The 20912-nt window shown below is 41.9% G+C and overlaps 1 protein-coding gene across 1 annotated transcript in view; it reads right to left on the bottom strand.

The window, feature by feature from the left end:
• Positions 1 to 20912, bottom strand: part of STXBP2 (syntaxin binding protein 2) — a 265170-nt gene that overhangs the window by 175118 nt on the left and 69140 nt on the right. The window contains exons 5-6 of the mRNA XM_053718090.1: positions 18496 to 18574; positions 18314 to 18417 (exon numbers count right to left, since the gene is read on the bottom strand). Coding sequence (XP_053574065.1) covers positions 18314 to 18417; positions 18496 to 18574 — 183 coding nt within the window. The remainder of the gene's footprint in view (positions 1 to 18313; positions 18418 to 18495; positions 18575 to 20912) is intronic.

The raw sequence follows: 20912 nt of genomic DNA, 5'->3' as shown, positions 1-20912 counted from the left end.
TCCTGCGTGGCCACGCAGGAGCTATCAAGATCACCGACGCCCTCTCCTGCTTGATCCTGGCTATCAGCCTGGGGATGAGAGGAAATGGCGGGAACACATAAGCTAGTTTGAAGGTCCAAGGTGCTACTAGTGCATCCACTAGAGCCGCCTTGGGATCCCTGGATCTGGCCCCGTAGCAAGGAACTTTGAAGTTCTGACGAGAGGCCATCAGATCCATGTCTGGAATGCCCCACAGGTGAGTGACTTGGGCAAAGATTTCCGGATGGAGTTCCCACTCCCCCGGATGCAATGTCTGCCGACTCAGAAAATCCGCTTCCCAATTTTCCACTCCTGGGATGTGGATAGCAGACAGGTGGCAGGAGTGAGACTCCGCCCAAAGAATAATTTTGGTTACTTCTTCCATCGCTAGGGAACTCCTTGTTCCCCCCTGATGGTTGATGTACGCAACAGTCGTCATGTTGTCTGATTGAAACCGTATGAACCTGGTCCTCGCAAGCTGGGGCCAGGCCTGGAGAGCATTGAATATCGCTCTCAGTTCCAGAATATTTATCGGTAGAAGAGATTCTTCCCGAGACCAAAGACCCTGAGCTTTCAGGGATCCCCAGACCGCGCCCCAGCCTATCAGACTGGCGTCGGTCGTGACAATGACCCACTCTGGTCTGTGGAACATCATCCCTTGAGACAGATTGTCCAGGGACAGCCACCAACGGAGTGAGTCTCTGGTCTTCTGATTTACTTGTATCTTCGGAGACAAGTCTGTATAGTCCCCATTCCACTGACTGAGCATGCACAGTTGTAATGGTCTTAGATGAATGCGCGCAAAAGGAACTATGTCCATCGCCGCCACCATCAACCCGATCACTTCCATGCACTGAGCTATGGAAGGAAGAGGAACGGAATGAAGTATCCGACAAGAGTCCAGAAGCTTTGTTTTTCTGGCCTCTGTTAGAAAGATCCTCATTTCTAAGGAGTCTATAATTGTTCCCAAGAAGGGAACCCTTGTTGACGGGGATAGAGAACTCTTTTCCACGTTCACTTTCCAGCCGTGAGATCTGAGAAAGGCCAGGACAATGTCCGTGTGAGCCTTTGCTTGAGGAAGGGACGACGCTTGAATCAGAATGTCGTCCAGGTAAGGTACTACTGCAATGCCCCTTGGTCTTAGCACCGCTAGAAGGGACCCTAGTACCTTTGTGAAAATCCTTGGAGCAGTGGCTAATCCGAAAGGAAGCGCCACGAACTGGTAATGTTTGTCCAGGAATGCAAACCTTAGGAACCGATGATGTTCCTTGTGGATAGGAATATGTAGATACGCATCCTTTAAATCCACCGTGGTCATGAATTGACCTTCCTGGATGGAAGGGAGGATAGTTCGAATGGTTTCCATCTTGAACGATGGGACCTTGAGAAATTTGTTTAAGATCTTGAGATCTAGGATTGGTCTGAACGTTCCCTCTTTTTTGGGAACTATGAACAGATTGGAGTAGAACCCCATCCCTTGTTCTCTTAATGGAACAGGATGAATCACTCCCATTTTTAACAGGTCTTCTACACAATGTAAGAACGCCTGTCTTTTTATGTGGTCTGAAGACAACTGCGACCTGTGGAACCTCCCCCTTGGGGGAAGTCCCTTGAATTCCAGAAGATAACCCTGGGAGACTATTTCTAGCGCCCAAGGATCCAGAACATCTCTTGCCCAAGCCTGAGCGAAGAGAGAGAGTCTGCCCCCCACCAGATCCGGTCCCGGATCGGGGGCCAATATTTCATGCTGTCTTGGTAGCAGTGGCAGGTTTTTTGGCCTGCTTTCCCTTGTTCCAGCCTTGCATTGGTCTCCAAGCTGGCTTGGCCTGAGAAGTATTACCCTCTTGCTTAGAGGACGTAGCACCTTGGGCTGGTCCGTTTTTACGAAAGGGACGAAAATTAGGTCTATTTTTTGCCTTGAAAGGCCGATCCTGAGGAAGGGCGTGGCCCTTACCCCCAGTGATATCAGAGATAATCTCCTTCAAGTCAGGACCAAACAACGTTTTCCCCTTGAAAGGAATGTTTAGTAGCTTGTTCTTGGAAGACGCATCAGCCGACCAAGATTTCAACCAAAGCGCTCTGCGCGCCACAATAGCAAACCCAGAGTTCTTAGCCGCTAACTTAGCCAATTGCAAAGAGGCGTCTAGAGTGAAAGAATTAGCCAATTTGAGAGCATTGATTCTGTCCATAATCTCCTCATAAGGAGGAGAGTCACTATCGAGCACCTTAAGCAGTTCATCAAACCAGAAATATGCGGCAGTAGTGACAGGGACAATGCATGAAATGGGTTGTAGAAGGTAACCCTGCTGAACAAACATCTTTTTAAGCAAACCTTCTAATTTTTTATCCATAGGATCTTTGAAAGCACAACTATCCTCTATGGGAATAGTGGTGCGTTTGTTTAAAGTAGAAACCGCTCCCTCGACCTTGGGGACTGACTGCCATAAGTCCTTTCTGGGGTCGACCATAGGAAACAATTTTTTAAATATGGGGGGAGGGACGAAAGGAATACCGGGCCTTTCCCATTCTTTATTAACAATGTCCGCCACCCGCTTGGGTATAGGAAAAGCTTCTGGGAGCCCCGGCACCTCTAGGAACTTGTCCATTTTACATAGTTTCTCTGGGATGACTAAATTTTCACAATCATCCAGAGTGGATAATACCTCCTTAAGCAAAATGCGGAGATGTTCCAATTTAAATTTAAATGTAATCACATCAGATTCAGCCTGCTGAGAAATGTTCCCTAAATCAGTAATTTCTCCCTCAGACAAAACCTCCCTGGCCCCCTCAGATTGGGTTAGGGGTCCTTCAGAGATATTAATATCAGCGTCGTCATGCTCTTCAGTAACTAAAACAGAGCAGCCACGCTTACGCTGACAAGGGTTCATTTTGGCTAAAATGTTTTTGACAGAATTATCCATTACAGCCGTTAATTGTTGCATAGTAAGGAGTATTGGCGCGCTAGATGTACTAGGGGCCTCCTGAGTGGGCAAGACTCGTGTAGACGAAGGAGGGAATGATGCAGTACCATGCTTACTCCCCTCACTTGAGGAATCATCTTGGGCATCATTGTCATTATCACATAAATCACATTTATTTAAATGAATAGGAATTCTGGCTTCCCCACATTCAGAACACAGTCTATCTGGTAGTTCAGACATGTTAAACAGGCATAAACTTGATCAGAAAGTACAAAAAACGTTTTAAAATAAAACCGTTACTGTCACTTTAAATTTTAAACTGAACACACTTTATTACTGCAATTGCGAAAAAACATGAAGGAATTGTTCAAAATTCACCAAATTTTCACCACAGCGTCTTAAAGCCTTGAAAATATTGCACACCAATTTTGGAAGCTTTAACCCTTAAAATAACGGAACCGGAGCCGTTTTAAGTTTTAAACCCCTTTACAGTCCCTGGAATCTGCTTTGCTGAGACCCAACCAAACCCAAAGGGGAATACGATACCAAATGACGCCTTCAGAAGTCTTTTATAAGTATCAGAGCTCCTCTCACATGCGACTGCATGCCATGCCTCTCAAAAACAAGTGCGCAACACCGGCGCGAAAATGAGACTCTGCCTATGCTTTGGGAAAGCCCCTAAAGAATAAGGTGTCTAAAACAGTGCCTGCCGATATTATTATCAAAATACCCAGATAAAATGATTCCTCAAGGCTAAATATGTGTTAATAATCAATCGATTTAGCCCAGAAAAAGTCTACAGTTTAAATAAGCCCTTGTGAAGCCCTTATTTACAATCGTAATAAACATGGCTTACCGGATCCCATAGGGAAAATGACAGCTTCCAGCATTACATCGTCTTGTTAGAATGTGTCATACCTCAAGCAGCAAGGGACTGCAAACTGTTCCCCCAACTGAAGTTAATTGCTCTCAACAGTCCTGTGTGGAACAGCCATGGATTTTAGTTACGGTTGCTAAAATCATTTTCCTCATACAAACAGAATTCTTCATCTCTTTTCTGTTTCTGAGTAAATAGTACGTACCAGCACTATTTGAAAATAACAAACTCTTGATTGAATAATGAAAAACTACAGTTAAACACTAAAAAACTCTAAGCCATCTCCGTGGAGATGTTGCCTGTACAACGGCAAAGAGAATGACTGGGGTAGGCGGAGCCTAGGAGGGATCATGTGACCAGCTTTGCTGGGCTCTTTGCCATTTCCTGTTGGGGAAGAGAATATCCCACAAGTAAGGATGACGCCGTGGACCGGACACACCTATGTTGGAGAAATACCAAGGGTGAAGACCCTGTACAAACTCCATAATAAGAAGCACTCATAATGGAGAACAACCATGAAAACAAGTCGCAGCACAAAAAAGGAGAATCAGGACCCACATGCCCACCCGTGACAAACTGAATCAACCCAGCGATGTGATATAGTTGAATGGAACAAGAAAGAATAAACTCCCCCCTGACCCCAATCCCCTAAAGGATAAGACTAGGATAGGCATGAACGCCCAGATCTAGATCGGATCCCACCAAAAGTACAGATCCGACAAAAGGACACACCAAAGGAGAGTCCCTCGACCCCCTGCTGAACTCTGAGTCAGCAAAAGGATCTACTGTAGAAAAACCCAAGTGAAAAAAACTCAGAAGACCAGGTCCTCCTAGTAGAAAGAGTGACCGAAGACTTCAAGAGAAAACAGAAGGAAACCCCGAAGACACTCTCCTACATCCATGGAACAGATAAGCTAAACTGCCCCAGTAGATCAAAAGTATACTGCAGACAGGCAACCGGTGCAGCCTAACAAGAATCTCTGAAATCTGGAATAGATAGCAACATGCCAAGCCGAAAAATCGGACTGTAAACATCCCCCACCCACAGTACCAAGAAGGACAGCAGGGCAAGCCTATAGAGGATTTTAACTCCAAAGACCAAGGAGACTTCTTGTCTGAAATCAAACAGAATCAAGAACCACCGAGGAGCTAAATTGTATTGTTTTCATAACCTCGATCTGATCCTAGCCTTCTAGGATCCCCCCCCCCCCTAGATCCTAGAAGGCTAGGATCAGATTGAGGTTATGAAAACAATACGGTCCCTAAGACCCTGATTTTTTTCAACATGATGATAGGAAAACATCCATCCCCCTGAGAAGGGAAGAAAGAACCATATATCAACCCCTCAAGAGGGAGAAAAATAAGCTCTACATAGAGAGCATAGCAAGCCAAAGAGAAGCCCTATGGAGCACCAATAGAGGGGGAATTACACCCCTGTGAAAAGGAACCCGGGACAAGGACTCCAAAAAGTCCCCCGTCCTCCCCTCAAGAGAGGCAAAACTTAGTTTCTGACAAAATCTGCCACAGCAGAATTTAAACTCCAAGGCACAGCTTTGCAAAGCAGGGAATTAACTCGTAGGCCACTTGGACTGCATACGATTCAAAATCAGACACCCAACCAAGACGATATAACCAGAACCAGCCTGACCTCCAGGATAGAAGGGCTTCCTCTGGACCGAAAACTACCCTTACGAGAAGAAAAAGAGAGGTAACTATTACCCAAACAGGACCAGCCTGCTAGTCAGGATACAATATATCTGTACAAACCGCAAAAGAACAGAGAAAACTATACCCAACAAGATATGAAGGATACAACATATCTGTTCAAGGATCAAAACGGAAAATTCTAAATTACTAGCAGGGCCAGAAAACTAATAAATAAACATAAGAATAATAAACAGAAACATAGAAGCTCTGAAGCTTAAATATAGTCCCGGACATATCGAGGGAACAACACCCCGACCAGAGACAACCTTCTATTATTTATTTTTATTTTTTATAGAACTTCCACCAGAAGATTCTATCAATCGCGACATAAAAATCGCTAATACTAGAATCACAGAGCAAAAAGTCTTCCTAAGAGGAGCTTCAACATAATCTCACGCTCAAAAAATAACAGGAAAAAATAAAAACATATCCTAACCGGATTAGAATTTAGGCAAGCGTACACAAGAGATAGCCCAAGGAAAAGGGAAAACGACAGGGCCCGCCCATCATGCGACAATTCCTCAAGAGCTCCGACCTGGGAATCCGATACTAAACCAAAGAACAACAATATAAAGACGATAAGGAATAGGATCACCATCCCTCCAGTCGTCCAAACAAGCTCGCTATCTGAATCAGCAGACTGAGATTCAGCCGACGGATCGGAAATAGGATCCTTCAAAGTCGCCAGAAGTTCTCTTAGAAGTACACGTAGGCGAGCTATTCTAAAGTTAAAAGGGAAATTCACCTCCATCGGAGCATCCAGGGTCTCCGATCCTAGAGGTAGCTCCTCTGAAGCCTCAGAGGACACCACATCCCAGAAGACTGATCAGATACCAAAGTCCTCTTACATGCTGGACCTTGGGGAGGATTACACGTATTAAGTCTTCGCTCACACGTAGCAGGAAGATGCAAATGCGCTAAGGTCAGATAAATGGCCATGCGAAACCGTGCAGTAACCTCTAGTGGAAAAAGGCCTCCTTCAGAAGGAGTAACGGTATGTGGGGCAACCGCCTGTGTAGGATCAGAAGCTGTTAGGTAACGCACCTCACGAGATGCCAAATCCTCAGATGCGGATGGCTCATTGGTCTCCAACGTTCCAACATGGGAAGATGAGAACACTCTATTGCGGCATATGGAACATAATTGAGAGGGCTGGGTTACCCGGGCCTCCTCACAATAAACACAGGTATCAAAATCTGAAACAGAGGAAACCCCCTCTAACATATCAGAATCCTCCATAACTCGGCTAAGTAGATTATGGTAAAAAAACAACTGGTACCTTACACCCCCAATAGCTGGGGCACTCACCACCTTCTATGACCCAGAAAGATAGAAGAAACGGGTCCTCTCCGCAGTCGCACGGTCAGGAATATGGAAATGGTAAACAAAAACGTGACCACACCCGGTCACGTGGTGAAACGTGCAGGATTCACTCCCGCTAAGAAAAGCGCGCCAGTTCATAAAACTGCGCAGCTCGAAAATAACCTGTATATTACGTAAAAGCCTATAAGCCCCAAACGTCACTTACACAAGAGCAAACAAAATCACAAAATGATTACAGCCCCCACTGTTCAATAATCGCCCTCCGGAGGTTTTAACCCTTGATTCCATAAAGATAAAGGAGTCCCACTGAGACCCTGTTTTCTAACGTTACAAGCATGTAAAAATGGAAACGATCTTACCGGAATCTATGCCGTGGAATAGCAACACGGTCATTTAAGTTTGACAGATGGTAGCTGCGCTTCTGACATGGACTTGAGTTTAGAAAAACAGTCAGCGAAACTCGTCAACGCTGACTGTTTATGGAGCTGTTAATATGAGTCGGGATGGTTTCGCAGAAAAACTCTCCCTGCATCTCCTAACTCTAACTTTCATCCAGGCTATCACTGAGAGGCTGACAAGACTACTTAAAACTCCAGTCCCATCTCGAAGAGTACTACCCTCCATAAGAGACTACTCCGTAATCTTGCCAACCTCCTGTGACGAAAGGCAAAGAATGACTGGGGGATGAGAGAAGTGGGGGAGGTATTTAAGCCTTTGGCTGGGGTGACTTTGCCTCCTCCTGGTGGTCAGGTTCTGTATTCCCAAAAGTAATGAATGCAGCTGTGGACTCTCCCTGTATTTAGAAGGAAATTAAAATGTGCGTGGGCATATTTCAATTTTAAAAAGAAGGATTTTTGCAATATACTTCCGTTAGCAAAAATGATTCTAGTTAAAGTTACTGTATTTCAGCAGCATACGCACATATGCTGTGAGGGCCCGTGCACCAGTGTTCAAGCTAAGGGAACTCGTGGTGGTGTGAATTGGGTCTGTTAAGACTTAATTTGTGGCATACAAGCCACTTCTGACTCAGACGGCGTGGTGTTCGAATACTGGTGCACTTACTTATAATAGCAGCGGTTGGTAAAACTTCTATGTGACTGTACAAGTAGCATCAGAAGTAGAAACTGTGTTTTAGCTTAAACAGGTAAAGGACTACTAAGTACAGTAGATTTGTATAATCAGCAAATGCATGATAAAAAGACAATGCAATAGAACTTAAGTCTAAATTTCAAATGAGTAGTTGATTTTTTTCTGAGAAATTTCAGTTATGTATATTTCCCCTCCCCCTGTATCATGTGAGAGCCATCAACCAATCACAAATGCATATACCTATATTCTGTGAATTTTTGCACATGCTCAGTAGCAGGGATAGGCAAGGTGTCCGTGACTAGCCCTTGCAGTGTCCACCACAACTTTAGTATATCTTTTCTTTCTGAATTAATAGGAATAAAAAAAATGTAGTGTGAATAAAGTTAGTGGCTTGTCAAGAGACTGCTAGCGATATTGGGTGATAAGTATTGGAATAAAGCCTCAGTGAAATACTGGATGTGTATCTGCATCTGTATAATAACACCTAGCTCTAAACAAAGACACAGTAGTGACACTGGCATATGCATATAGCAAGACAAGGGCTGGTTATAGGGTCAGTGGTATCTGCATCAGTATAATAACACCCAGCGCTATATAATGACACAGTAGTGACACTAGCACATGGGTATAGCCAGAGGAGGGCTGGTTATAGGATCAGTGGTATCTTCATCAGTATAATAACACTCAGCACTATATAATGACACAGTAGTGACACTAGCACATGGGTATAGCCAGAGGAGGGCTGGTTATAGGATCAGTGGTATCTTCATCAGTATAATAACACTCAGCACTATATAATGACACAGTAGTGACACTAGCACATGGGTATAGCCAGAGGAGGGCTGGTTATAGGATCAGTGGTATCTGCATCTGTATAATAACACTCAGCACTATATAATGACACAGTAGTGACACTAGCACATGGGTATAGCCAGAGGAGGGCTGGTTATAGGATCAGTGGTATCTGCATCTGTATAATAACACTCAGCACTATATAATGACACAGTAGTGACACTAGCACATGGGTATAGCCAGAGGAGGGCTGGTTATAGGATCAGTGGTATCTGCATCTGTATAATAACACTCAGCACTATATAATGACACAGTAGTGACACTAGCACATGGGTATAGCCAGAGGAGGGCTGGTTATAGGATCAGTGGTATCTGCATCTGTATAATAACACTCAGCACTATATAATGACACAGTAGTGACACTAGCACATGGGTATAGCCAGAGGAGGGCTGGTTATAGGATCAGTGGTATCTGCATCAGTATAATAACACCCAGCACTATAAAATAATAGTTTTCATTTCAAATGTACCTTGGTGTCCTTCACTGAGGTCTATACTTTGGAAAATGTCCGCCACAGCCTTTGTCTGTGCCTATCCCTGCTCAGTAGGAGCTGGTGTCTCAAAAAGTGTAAATATAAAAAGACTGCACAAATTTTGTTAACGGAAGTAAATTGGAAAGATGTTTAAAATTGCATGCTCTATCTGAATCTTGAAAGTATAATTTTGACTTGAGTGTCCCTTTAAGAGAGAGAAAAAAAAAAAAAAAAAGTACTTGAGAGCTTACAGGGAAATATTGATAAATTAACTTTTAACAATTAGTTGTGCACAAGCATATATTTAGCCCAGCACTGCTTTTCACCCAACCGGCGCGTGCGCAAACCAAACACACATGCTGGGAGTCTGCAGGAAACTGTAGGAGCAAGCAATCTTAGGTTATATTCTGACTGATCTGAGCATGGGCAAATCTGAGTCCCTGTTATGTAGTATATTCACTTTATAGTAAACCAGCTCAAGTTATTCTAGAAGTTATATGACATCAGACTAGATAAACCTTCCTGCAGAGGCCCCAGTCTCCTTGTACGGCTGTTTACAGGAAGTAATGGACACTGCATAAATGTAATGAAAATAAAAAAATAAATTGTAAAATCTATTTAAAATGGTGAATAATTAATATTATGGTGATTTCTATTAAGTATATGCCACTGCTTAGTGCTTTTGTTTATTAAATTGAAACAAACTGTTTAACATCCCCTAATTAACGTTTATAAAAATTAAAAAAAATAGTGTACACTTTCCCTTTAAAGAGATATGAAACCCCAAATTTTTTTTTCATGATTCAGATGGAGCATGCGATTTTAAACAACTTCTATTATCATTCTTCTCTTGGTATCTTTTGTTGAAAAGCAGGGAATGAATACTTAGGGGTCAATTTATCAACCCCTTCCCCCACCTACGGCTGCAGGTTCTCACAAGAGAACGTGCAGTCATTATGAAGCAGTGGTCATCAGACCGCTGCTTCCCTAACCTTTCGCCACCTCTTAAGTGGCGTATTTCAATCTCCCCGGTCTCGTCCGATCGGGGAGATTGACAGCTCCTGCAAGCGCGCGATTGGCTGTGCGCGGGCGGTATTGCACACAAGCGCAAAAAACGCTTGTGTGCAATGCTGAATTCTGGCATCGGAATTCAGTCCACCAGAGGCGAGCTGCGGCGGACAGGGGTGCGTATGTGCGCCCCTGTCCACCGCAGATGGATAAATGACCGCTTAGGAGCTTAAATAGTCAATTTATTTGATTTGGCTTTTATGTCACCTTTAAATTTTTACTTTATTATAGTAAACATTTCCTAATTTATCTCATCTTTAAAAGTATTAATTTTACTATAAGCAAAATTACCAAAAGTAATACATTTTTGGAATACCAACCCTATACATTTTTTTTTTTTTTTTTTTTTTTAAAACAAATTTGGTATTGTGCCTTTAGTTCATCATCATGGTACCCAAAATAGAGCCTAATCGTCATTTTGCTCTGTGGGCCACCATAGTACTTAAAGGGACACTGAACCCAAATTGTTTCTTTAGTGATTCAGATAGAGCATGCAATTTTAAGCAACTTTCTAATTTAATCCTATTATCAATGTTACTTCATTCTCTTGATATCTTTATTTGAAAAAAAGGCATCTAAGCTTTTTTTCTTGGTTCAGAACTCTGGACAGCAGTTTTTGATTGGTGGATGAATTTATCCACCAATCAGCAAGGACAACCTAGGTTGTTCACCAATAATAGGCCGGCATCTAAACTTACATTCTTGCATTTCAAATAAAGATACAAATAGAATAAAGAAAATTTGATAATAGGAGTAAATTAGAAAGTTGCTTAAAATGTCATGCTCTATCTGAATCACAAAAGAAAAAATTTGGGTTCAGTGTCCCTTTAATATAAAATAAAAGCATGTGTATTTGTGACAAATTTATGTAATTTTGAGTAGTATACACAGCTGAATTAAATTCATCAACAGTATCTAAATTTCTTATGTTAAGATTAACTAAATATATGATTTTAATTTTTTTTTTTTTTAGGTGTTATATGTAAAAGTTTATATTATTAAAGGGATAGAGGTCAAAATTGAAATGTGCATGGGAGAATTCAAATGGGAAATATAAGCATTTTTGCAATGTGCGGCATATGCACATATCCGGTGAGGGCCAGTGCACCAGTTTTCAAAACCCACACCTTCTCAAAGTGCTGGCAGTGGTGTTTATTGTTTATGAAGTCATACAAGCCACTGCTAACTCTCTGAGAAGGTGTGGGGTTTAAATACTGGTGCACGGGTCCTCACAGGATATGTGTGTATGTTGTAGAAAAACAGCAATAACTTTTACTAGAAGCATTTTTGCTAATGGAAGTATATTGCAAAAATGCTTTTATTTCAAATTGAAATGTGCCCATGCACACTTCATTTTTTACCTTTTTATCCCTTTAAAGTGAAGGGAAGCTTTGGTGAATGGAAGCCCGTTTTTAAAAAAATACTATTAAAAACAGGGGCACTTTCATTCATCAAAGTTTACAAAGCAGCCGTTTTGTTAAAAAAAAATTACTATTTTTTTTCTTTTCACAGCTAGAGCAGCTTCCCCCACCTAGAGATCCTCTATTCACACACCAGTAATGACTAATCCTGCTTCCTCCAATCACAGCATGGCCTCAGGCAATGACTACCCTGGGGGAAAGCTGTGATTGGAGGAAGCCGGATTAGTCATTGCTGACGTGTGAATAGAGGATCTCTAGGTGGGGGAAGCTGCAGTAGCAGTGAAAAGAAAAAACTAAAATTTATGCTTACCTGATAAATTTCTTTCTTTTGCAATGTACCGAGTCCACGGATTCATCCTTACTTGTGGGATATTATCCTTCCTAACAGGAAGTGGCAAAGAGAGCACCACAGCAGAGCTGTCTATATAGCTCCCCCCTTAACTCCACCCCCCAGTCATTCGACCGAAGGCCAAGGAAGAAAAAGGAGAAACTATAAAGGTGCAGAGGTGACTGAAGTTTTCAATAAAAAATACTATCCGTCTTGAATAGACAGGGCGGGCCGTGGACTCGCAAAAGAAAGAAATTTATCAGGTAAGCATAAATTTTGTTTTCTTTTGCAAGATGTAAAGAGTCCACGGTTTCATCCTTACTTGTGGGATACCAACACCAAAGCTTTAGGACACGGATGAAGGGAGGGACAAGACAGGAGCCTAAACGGAAGGCACCACTGCTTGCAGAACCTGTCTCCCAAAAATAGCCTCTGAAGAAGCAAAAGTATCAAATTTGTAAAATTTGGAAAAGGTATGAAGCGAAGACCAAGTCGCAGCCTTACAAATCTGTTCAACAGAAGCATCATTTTTAAAAGCCCATGTGGAAGCCACCGCTCTAGTAGAGTGAGCAGTATTTCTTTCAGGAGGCTGCTGTCCAGCAGTCTCATAAGCCAAACGGATGATGCTTGTCAGCCAAAAGGAAAGAGAGGTAGCCGTAGCCTTTTGACCCCTACATCTTCCAGAATAGACAACAAACAAAGAAGATGTTTGACGAAAATCTTTGGTTGCCTGCAAATAGAACTTCAAAGCACGAACTACGTCCAAGTTGTGCAATAAACGTTCCTTCTTAGAAGAAGGATTAGGACACAGAGAAGGAAAAACAATCTCCTGATTGATATTCGTTAGTAACAACCTTAGGGAGGAACCCAGGTTTGGTACGCAAAAACACCTTATCAGCATGGAAAACAAGATAAGGCGAGTCACATTGTAATGCAGATAATTCAGAAACCCTTCGAGCTGAAGAGATAGCAACTAGAAACAGAACTTTCCAAGATAGAAGCTTAATATCTATGGAATGCATGGGTTAAAACGGAACCCCCTGAAGAACCTTAAGAACTAAATTTAGACTCCAGGTTTAAACACAGGCTTGATTCTAACTAAAGCCTGACAAAAAGCCTGAACGTTTGGGACATCTGCCAGACGCTTGTGCAATAGAATAGACAAAGCAGATATCTGTCCTTTTAAGGAACTAGCTGACAATCCTTTCTCCAATCCCTCTTAAAGAAAGGACAAAATCCTAGGAATCCTGATCTTACTCCATGAGTAGCCTTTGGATTTGCACCAAAAAAGATATTTACGCCATATCTTATGATAGATGTTCCTGGTGACAGGCTTTCGAGCCTGAATCAAGGTATATATGACAGACTCAGAGAAACCCCGCTTTGATAAAATCAAGCGTTCAATCTCCAAGCAGTCAGTTGCAGAGAAATTAGATTTGGATGTTTGAACGGACCTTGAATCAGAAGGTCCTGTCTTAGTGGCAGAGTCCATGGTGGCATAGATGACATGTCCACCAGGTCTGCATACAAAGTACTGCGTGGCCACGCAGGTGCTATCAAAATCACTGAAGCTCTCTCCTGTTTGATTCTGGCAATCAGACGCGGAAGGAGAGGGAAAGGTGGAAACACATAAGCCAGGTTGAACGACCAGGGTACTGCTAGAACATCTATCAGTACTGCCTGAGGATCCCTGGACCTGGATCCGCAACAAGGAAGTTTGGCGTTCTGATGAGATCAGATCTAATTCTGGTGTGCCCCAAAGCTGAACCAGTTGAGCAAACACCTCCGGATGGAGCTCCCACTCCCCCGGATGAAAAGTCTGACGACTTAGAAAATCTGCCTCCCAGTTCTCTACCCCTGGGATATAGATCCCTGAAAGATGGCAAGAGTGAGTCTCTGCCCATCGGATTATCCTGGAAACTTCTATCATCGCCAAGGAACTCCTTGTTCCCCCCTGATGATTGATATAAGCTACAGTCGTGATGTTGTCCGACTGAAATCTGATGAATCCGGCCGAAGCCTGCCGAGGCCACGCCTGAAGAGCATTGAATATCGCTCTTAATTCCAGAATATTTATCAGTAGGAGGGCCTCCTCCTGAGTCCACAAACCCTGTGCTTTCAGGGAATTCCAGACTGCACCCCAGCCCAGTAGCCTGGCGTCCGTCATCACTATAACCCACGCTGGCCTGCGGAAACACATTCCCCGGGACAGGTGATCCTGTGATAACCACCAACGAAGAGAGTCTCTGGTCTCTTGATCCAGATTTATCTGAGGAGATAAATCTGCATAATCCCCATTCCACTGTTTGAGCATGCATAGTTGCAGTGGTCTGAGATGCAAGCGAGCAAACGGAACTATGTCCATTGCCACTACCATTAGTCCGATTACCTCCATACACTGAGCCACTGACGGCCGAGGAATGGAATGAAGAGCTTGGCAGGTGGTCAAAATTTTTGATTTCCTGACCTCCGTCAGAAATATTTTCATGTCTACCGAGTCTATCAGAGTCCCTAGAAATGAAACCCTTGTGAGAGGGGAAGAGAACTCTTTTTTACGTTCACCTTTCACCCATGAGATCTTAGAAGGGCCAACACTAAGTCCGTGTGAGACTTGGCTTGTTGGAAAGTCGACGCTTGAATCAGGATGTCGTCTAGATAAGGCGCCACTGCTACGCCCCACAGCCTTAGGACCGCCAGAAGGGACCCTAGCACTTTTGTGAAGATTCTTGGTGCCGTGGCCAACCCGAAGGGAAGACCCACAAACTGGTAATGCTTGTCCAGAAAGGCAAACCTGAGGAACTGGTGATGATCTTTGTGGATAGGAATGTGTAGATACGCATCCTTTAAGTCCATGGTGGTCATATATTGATCCTCCTGGATAATTGGTAAAATAGTCCGAATGGTCTCCATTTTGAAAGATGGAACCTTTAGGAATTGGTTTAGGATCTTGAGATCTAGAATTGGTCTGAAGGTTCCCTCTTTTTTGGGAACCACAAACAGATTGGCGTAGAAACCTTGTCCCTGTTCTGCTTTCGGAACTGGGCAGATCCCTCCCATGGTAAAAAGGTCTTCTACACAGCGTAAGAACGCCTCTCTTTTTGTCTGGTTTACAGACAATCCAGAAAGATGGAATCTCCCCCCTTTGGAGGAGAATCTTTGAAATCTAGAAGATACCCCTGGGTTACAATTTCTACGGCCCAGGAGTACTGAACGTCTCTTGCCCAGGCCTGAGCAAAGAGAGAGATTCTGCCCCTTACTAGATCCGGTCCCGGATCGGGGGCTACCCCTTCATGCTGTCTTAGTGGCAGCAGCAGGCTTCTTAGCCTGTTTAACCTTGTTCCAAGCCTGGTTAGGTCTCCAGACTGGCTTGGATTGAGCAAAGTTCCCCTCTTGCTTTGCAGCAGGGGAAGAGGAAGCGGGACCACCCTTGAAGTTTCAAAAGGAACGAAAATTATTTTGTTTGGTCCTTGTCTTATTTGACTTATCTTGAGGGAGGGCATGACCCTTTCCCCCAGTGATGTCTGAAATGATTTCTTTCAGTGCAGGCCCGAATAGGGTCTTACCTTTGAAAGGGATGGTCAAAAGCTTAGATTTTGATGACACATCAGCCGACCAGGACTTAAGCCATAACGCTCTACGCGCTAAAATGGCAAAACCTGAATTCTTTGTCGCTAACTTAGCGAGATGAAAAGCGGCGTCTGTAATGAAAGAATTAGCTAGCTTAAGAGCCCTAATTCTGTCTAGAATATTATCTAGTGGGGTCTCCACCTGAAGAGCCTCTTCCAGAGCCTCAAACCAAAAGGCAGCTGCAGTGGTTACAGGAACAATGCACGCTATAGGCTGAAGAAGAAAACCCTGATGAACAAAAATTTTCTTTAGGAGACCCTCTAATTTTTTATCCATAGGATCTATGAAAGCACAACTGTCTTCAATAGGTATAGTTGTACGCTTAGCCAGAGTAGAAATAGCTCCCTCCACCTTAGGGACCGTCTGCCATGAGTCCCGCAAGGTGTCAGATATGGGAAACATTTTCTTAAAAACAGGAGGGGAAGCGAACGGAATACCTGGTCTATCCCACTCCTTAGTAACAATGTCCGAAATCCTCTTAGGGACCGGAAAAGCCATCAATGTAAACAGGAACCTCTAAATATTTGTCCATTTTACACAATTTCTCTGGAACTACAATAGGGTCACAATAATCCAGAGTCGCTAAAACCTCCCTGAGCAATAAACGGAGGTGTTCTAGCTTAAATTTAAATGCCGTCATATCTGTATCTGTCTGAGGGAACATTTTTCCTGAATCAGAAATTTCTGCCTCAGCGAGCAAATCTCTCATCCCTACCTCTGAACATTTGGAGGGAATATCGGATACGGCTACTAAAGCGTCAGAAGGCTCAGCATTCATTCTTAACCCAGAGCTACTGCGCTTCCCTTGCAACCCAGGCAGTTTAGATAAAACCTCTGTGAGAGTAGTATTCATAACTGAGGCCAAATCTTGCAAGGTAAAAGAATTAGACCCACTAGAGGTACTTGGCGTCACTTGTGCGGGCGTTAATGGTTGTGACACTTGGGGAGAACTAGATGGCAAAACCGGATTTCCTTCTGTCTGAGAATCATCCAGTGCCAAACTCTTATAAGTTAAAATATGCTGTTTGCAATTTATAGACATATCAGTACAAGTGGGACACATTTTAAGAGGGGGTTCCACAATGGCTTCTAAACAAATTGAACAATGAGTTTCCTCAGTGTCAGAAATGTTGAACAGGCTAGTAATGAGACAAGCAAGCTTGGAAAACACTTTATTTAATGAAAAAAACAAAAATTTTCAAAAACGGTACTGTGCCTTTAAGAGAAAAAAAGGCACACACAAACTGCAAAACTGCTTAAAATTACTTCAAATTTTCCAAAATTATTGCAGTAGACACACTAAGCTATGGTAAGATTGCACCACAAGCAATTTAACGTTTAACCCCCAAATAAGAAAACCGGATTGACAAAGTGCCAAAAAAAACGGTAAAAAAACCCCTGTCAGCACCTTGCCACAGCTCTGCTGTGGCGCCTACCTGCCCTTAGGGATCGATAATGTGGGGATAAAGCTTCGATTAGGCCCAAGATGTTCCCCAGGACCCTCCGGTGTTGAAGCTTGCTGCTTGTCTATGGAAAACAACTGCGCAACTGAGGCGCGAAATTAGGCCCCGCCCACCGCACTCGATGTTACTGAGGCCTTTAGAAAAAACTAGCCAAGCGTTTTTTCAGCCATGTGGGTTATCAAAACCCCAAAAAAGCCAAGTGTACCCTCATACAATTGTCCCTTCAGATAATAAAAACGTTACACCCATAACACACAAATGTTTGTTATAAATACTTCAAACTGAGTGCCCATAAGTTAAGCCCTTTATGCAAGCTAGTAAAGCCCCTTCTAAGACTAGGATTACTGCTTACCCTTCCCCTTATGGGGATACTGTCAGCCTTTCCGAGTTATCACAGTCTCTGCAGAAAAAATGACTGAACATACCTCATTGCTGTATAGCAAGAAACCGTTCCTCACACTGAAGTTTTCATGTACTCCTCAGCTTCTTTGGGAACAGCAGTGGACCTTAGTTACAAATGCTAAGATCATCATCCTCCAGGCAGAATTCTTCATCTATCTCCTGCCTGAGAGTAAATAGTACAACACCGGTACTATTTAAAAATAACAAACTCTTGCTTGAAGATAAAATAAAAACTAACAGTTTAACACCTCTTTCACTTTACCCTTCCTGCTTAGAGACGGCAAAGAGAATGACTGGGGGTGGAGTTAAGGGAGGAGCTATATAGACAGCTCTGCTGTGGTGCTCTCTTTGCCACTTCCTGTTAGGAAGGATAATATCCCACAAGGATGAATCCGTGGACTCGGTACATCTTGCAAAAGAAAAAGGTAATTTTTTTCAACAAATCTGCTGCTTTGTAAATTTTGATGAATGAAAGTGCCCCTGTTTTTAATAATATTTTTAAAAAAACGGGCTTTCATTCACCAAAGTTTACCTTCAATTTAAAGTCACCCATCCTTAGTGACATGCCCTCCATTTAAAAAACGTTTGGTTTCTAGTTATTTAAAAGGCACAGAGCGCTTGTTAAATTTCATTTTGTATTCTTCCTTTATTTTCTTTAACAATGTTTCATTATTTGGATGTTATTTAATGTTGTGTGTGTAATAAGAATTAAAATAACATTTTTAAAAATGTGACATCTCTCACCTGTGACTCATAAGGAAGAAAGGCCAGGTTAATTTCCTTCAGGGTTTTAATCACCTTTGGAACCCTGGATTTCCCCAATTCATTAAACAGCATTTCAGAACAAGCTGCAAAGAGCAAAGAGATATGTCAATGACTACACAATGTAACAGTTAGGTTCTGTATCTCAAATGCATTACACTTACTGTCTGTGAAGAATATATGTGCAGCCTTGTACATGGGAGAATTCAAGTCCTTGAAATCAGCTATAAGAGCACGGACAGACTACAGAAAAAATAAATAAAAAATAATATATATATTGAGAGACACAAGTAAACACATCACAAGCCAGTAAATAATGGTCTAAATTATTGCAAATTAACATACCTGACAATGAAATAAAAAAGAGCTTGAAGTTGATTAATAAAGCTATCTTATCTATGGACTTAAAAGGATATGAAACCCAAATGTTTTCTTTAATGACTCAGAAAAAGCCTGCAACTTTAAAGTGAAGGTAAAGTTAGCATGTTTAGATGTTTGCAAATGTAATTAGCCTAAAAAATAATGGTAGTTTAATTCATCAATTTCGTTAAATATCTATATTTACCGATTTATCCGCGTTTTCAAACTCTATTCTCCTCGTTCTGTAATCTGCCCGTTCTTTTTTTTTTTTTTGGCAGCCAGGTCCCCAATCATCTGTCTGGCCGTTAGGCGGCCGTCATTTGACGTCACTGCATTAGTATTCAGTCTGCGCATGCGTTAGATACACTTCCTGTATCTTATAAGCCGTGCTCGTTCCAGCTTAGCGCATGCGCAAATCGCCTTCAGTCAAGCAACTCGCCCGAACGCAGTTTGTTTAGAAACATTTGGCAACAGTTTTTAGTCGCGCAGGCGCAATTAGAGGTTATGGCGTAATGTGCGCATGTGCAAGCTTTCAGAAAATCGCGAACGCGCATTTACCATACGTATAGAGCGGGTGGCAACGCTCTATACGTAATACAACAAGAAACCAGGAACTAACTGGAGGGAGGAGCGATAATCGGCTGAACACGTAAAGATAAAGTATTTATTTTATATCTATATATATATATATATAAATTATTTGTAGGAAGAGTGGTATTCAGGCGCACTGTTCAAAAGGATAATAACCAATATATTAGTAATGGTACTAGAGTGGTAGGTGTGCTGAAACGCTTAAAGAATTTTTTAGAAATTCTGTACAATATAATATAATATAATATATCTAGTACAAGTATTTGTACCAGTAGCGTCTGAATGAGGGTGTACCAATCAGGTCAAATAGTGGACCTAAAAATATTTTTGTCCTTGCTTCACAGTTAAGGTACTAGTAAGTCACTTAATATGACATCATAGAGATCACAAAGTTCACAAAATTCACAGAATTCACAGGTGTAATCAATCCCAATCTTCAAGTAGATTATGTAGGATAAACAAATGATAGTTTTTTTTTTTGTCTAATCCTTATGTAGTAAATGAATGCCCACTTACTAGATGTTACCTCAATCCTATGAGGTAAGTGGAAAATGTCTTTAGTATAGTTGTCCCTCAGCAATCTGGAACCGTTGCTTCTCTGCCTCTTTAGTATGGTATGAAAACACTGCTTTCCTGCTTCTTTAGTATGGTAGAGGTATCTTTCTCCTTCCTTTTAGTGTGCTTGATTATTCACTCAGCTCCCAGTATAACCGTGATGTGGGATATATAAATAAGGGAACAGAAATATGGAAAGAATAGTGCATCACTGTTGTACAAGTTTAAAACATATATTTATTTCATATGTAAAATATGCTCACATTTTTCCACCTCAATCCAATATGAGGTATCAGTTAGGCATAGTAGTGTTATATAAACAGTACAAAATTCCAAGGTGAATAATCAGAAGTGCAGGAAACAGCAAAACATGCAGTTTATAAGAAGCAGTTCAATATATGTTTGTTCAAACATATATTGAACTGCTTCTTATAAACAGCATGTTTTGCTGTTTCCTGCACTTCTGATTATTCACCTTTTAATTTTGTACTGTTTATATAACACTACTATGCCTAACTGATACCTCATATTGGATTGAGGTGGAAAAATGTGAGCATATTTTACATATGAAATAAATATATGTTTTAAACTTGTACAACAGTGATGCACTATTCTTTCCATATTTCTGTTCCCTTATTTATATATCCCACATCACGGTTATACTGGGAGCTGAGTGAATAATCAAGCACACTAAAAGGAAGGAGAAAGATACCTCTACCATACTAAAGAAGCAGGAAAGCAGTGTTTTCATACCATACTAAAGAGGCAGAGAAGCAACGTTTCCAGATTGCTGAGGGACAACTATACTAAAGACATTTTCCACTTACCTCATAGGATTGAGGTAACATCTAGTAAGTGGGCATTCATTTACTACATAAGGATTAGACAAAAAAAAAAAACTATCATTTGTTTATCCTACATAATCTACTTGAAGATTGGGATTGATTACACCTGTGAATTCTGTGAACTTTGTGATCTCTATGATGTCATATTAAGTGACTTACTAGTACCTTAACTGTGAAGCAAGGACAAAAATATTTTTAGGTCCACTATTTGACCTGATTGGTACACCCTC

This window comes from Bombina bombina, chromosome 6 (genome assembly GCF_027579735.1).
Source record: "Bombina bombina isolate aBomBom1 chromosome 6, aBomBom1.pri, whole genome shotgun sequence".
NCBI classification, from domain to species: domain Eukaryota; kingdom Metazoa; phylum Chordata; class Amphibia; order Anura; family Bombinatoridae; genus Bombina; species Bombina bombina.
The sequence above is the reverse complement of the archived record's forward strand: the minus strand, read 5'-3'. Positions and strand labels throughout refer to the sequence as shown.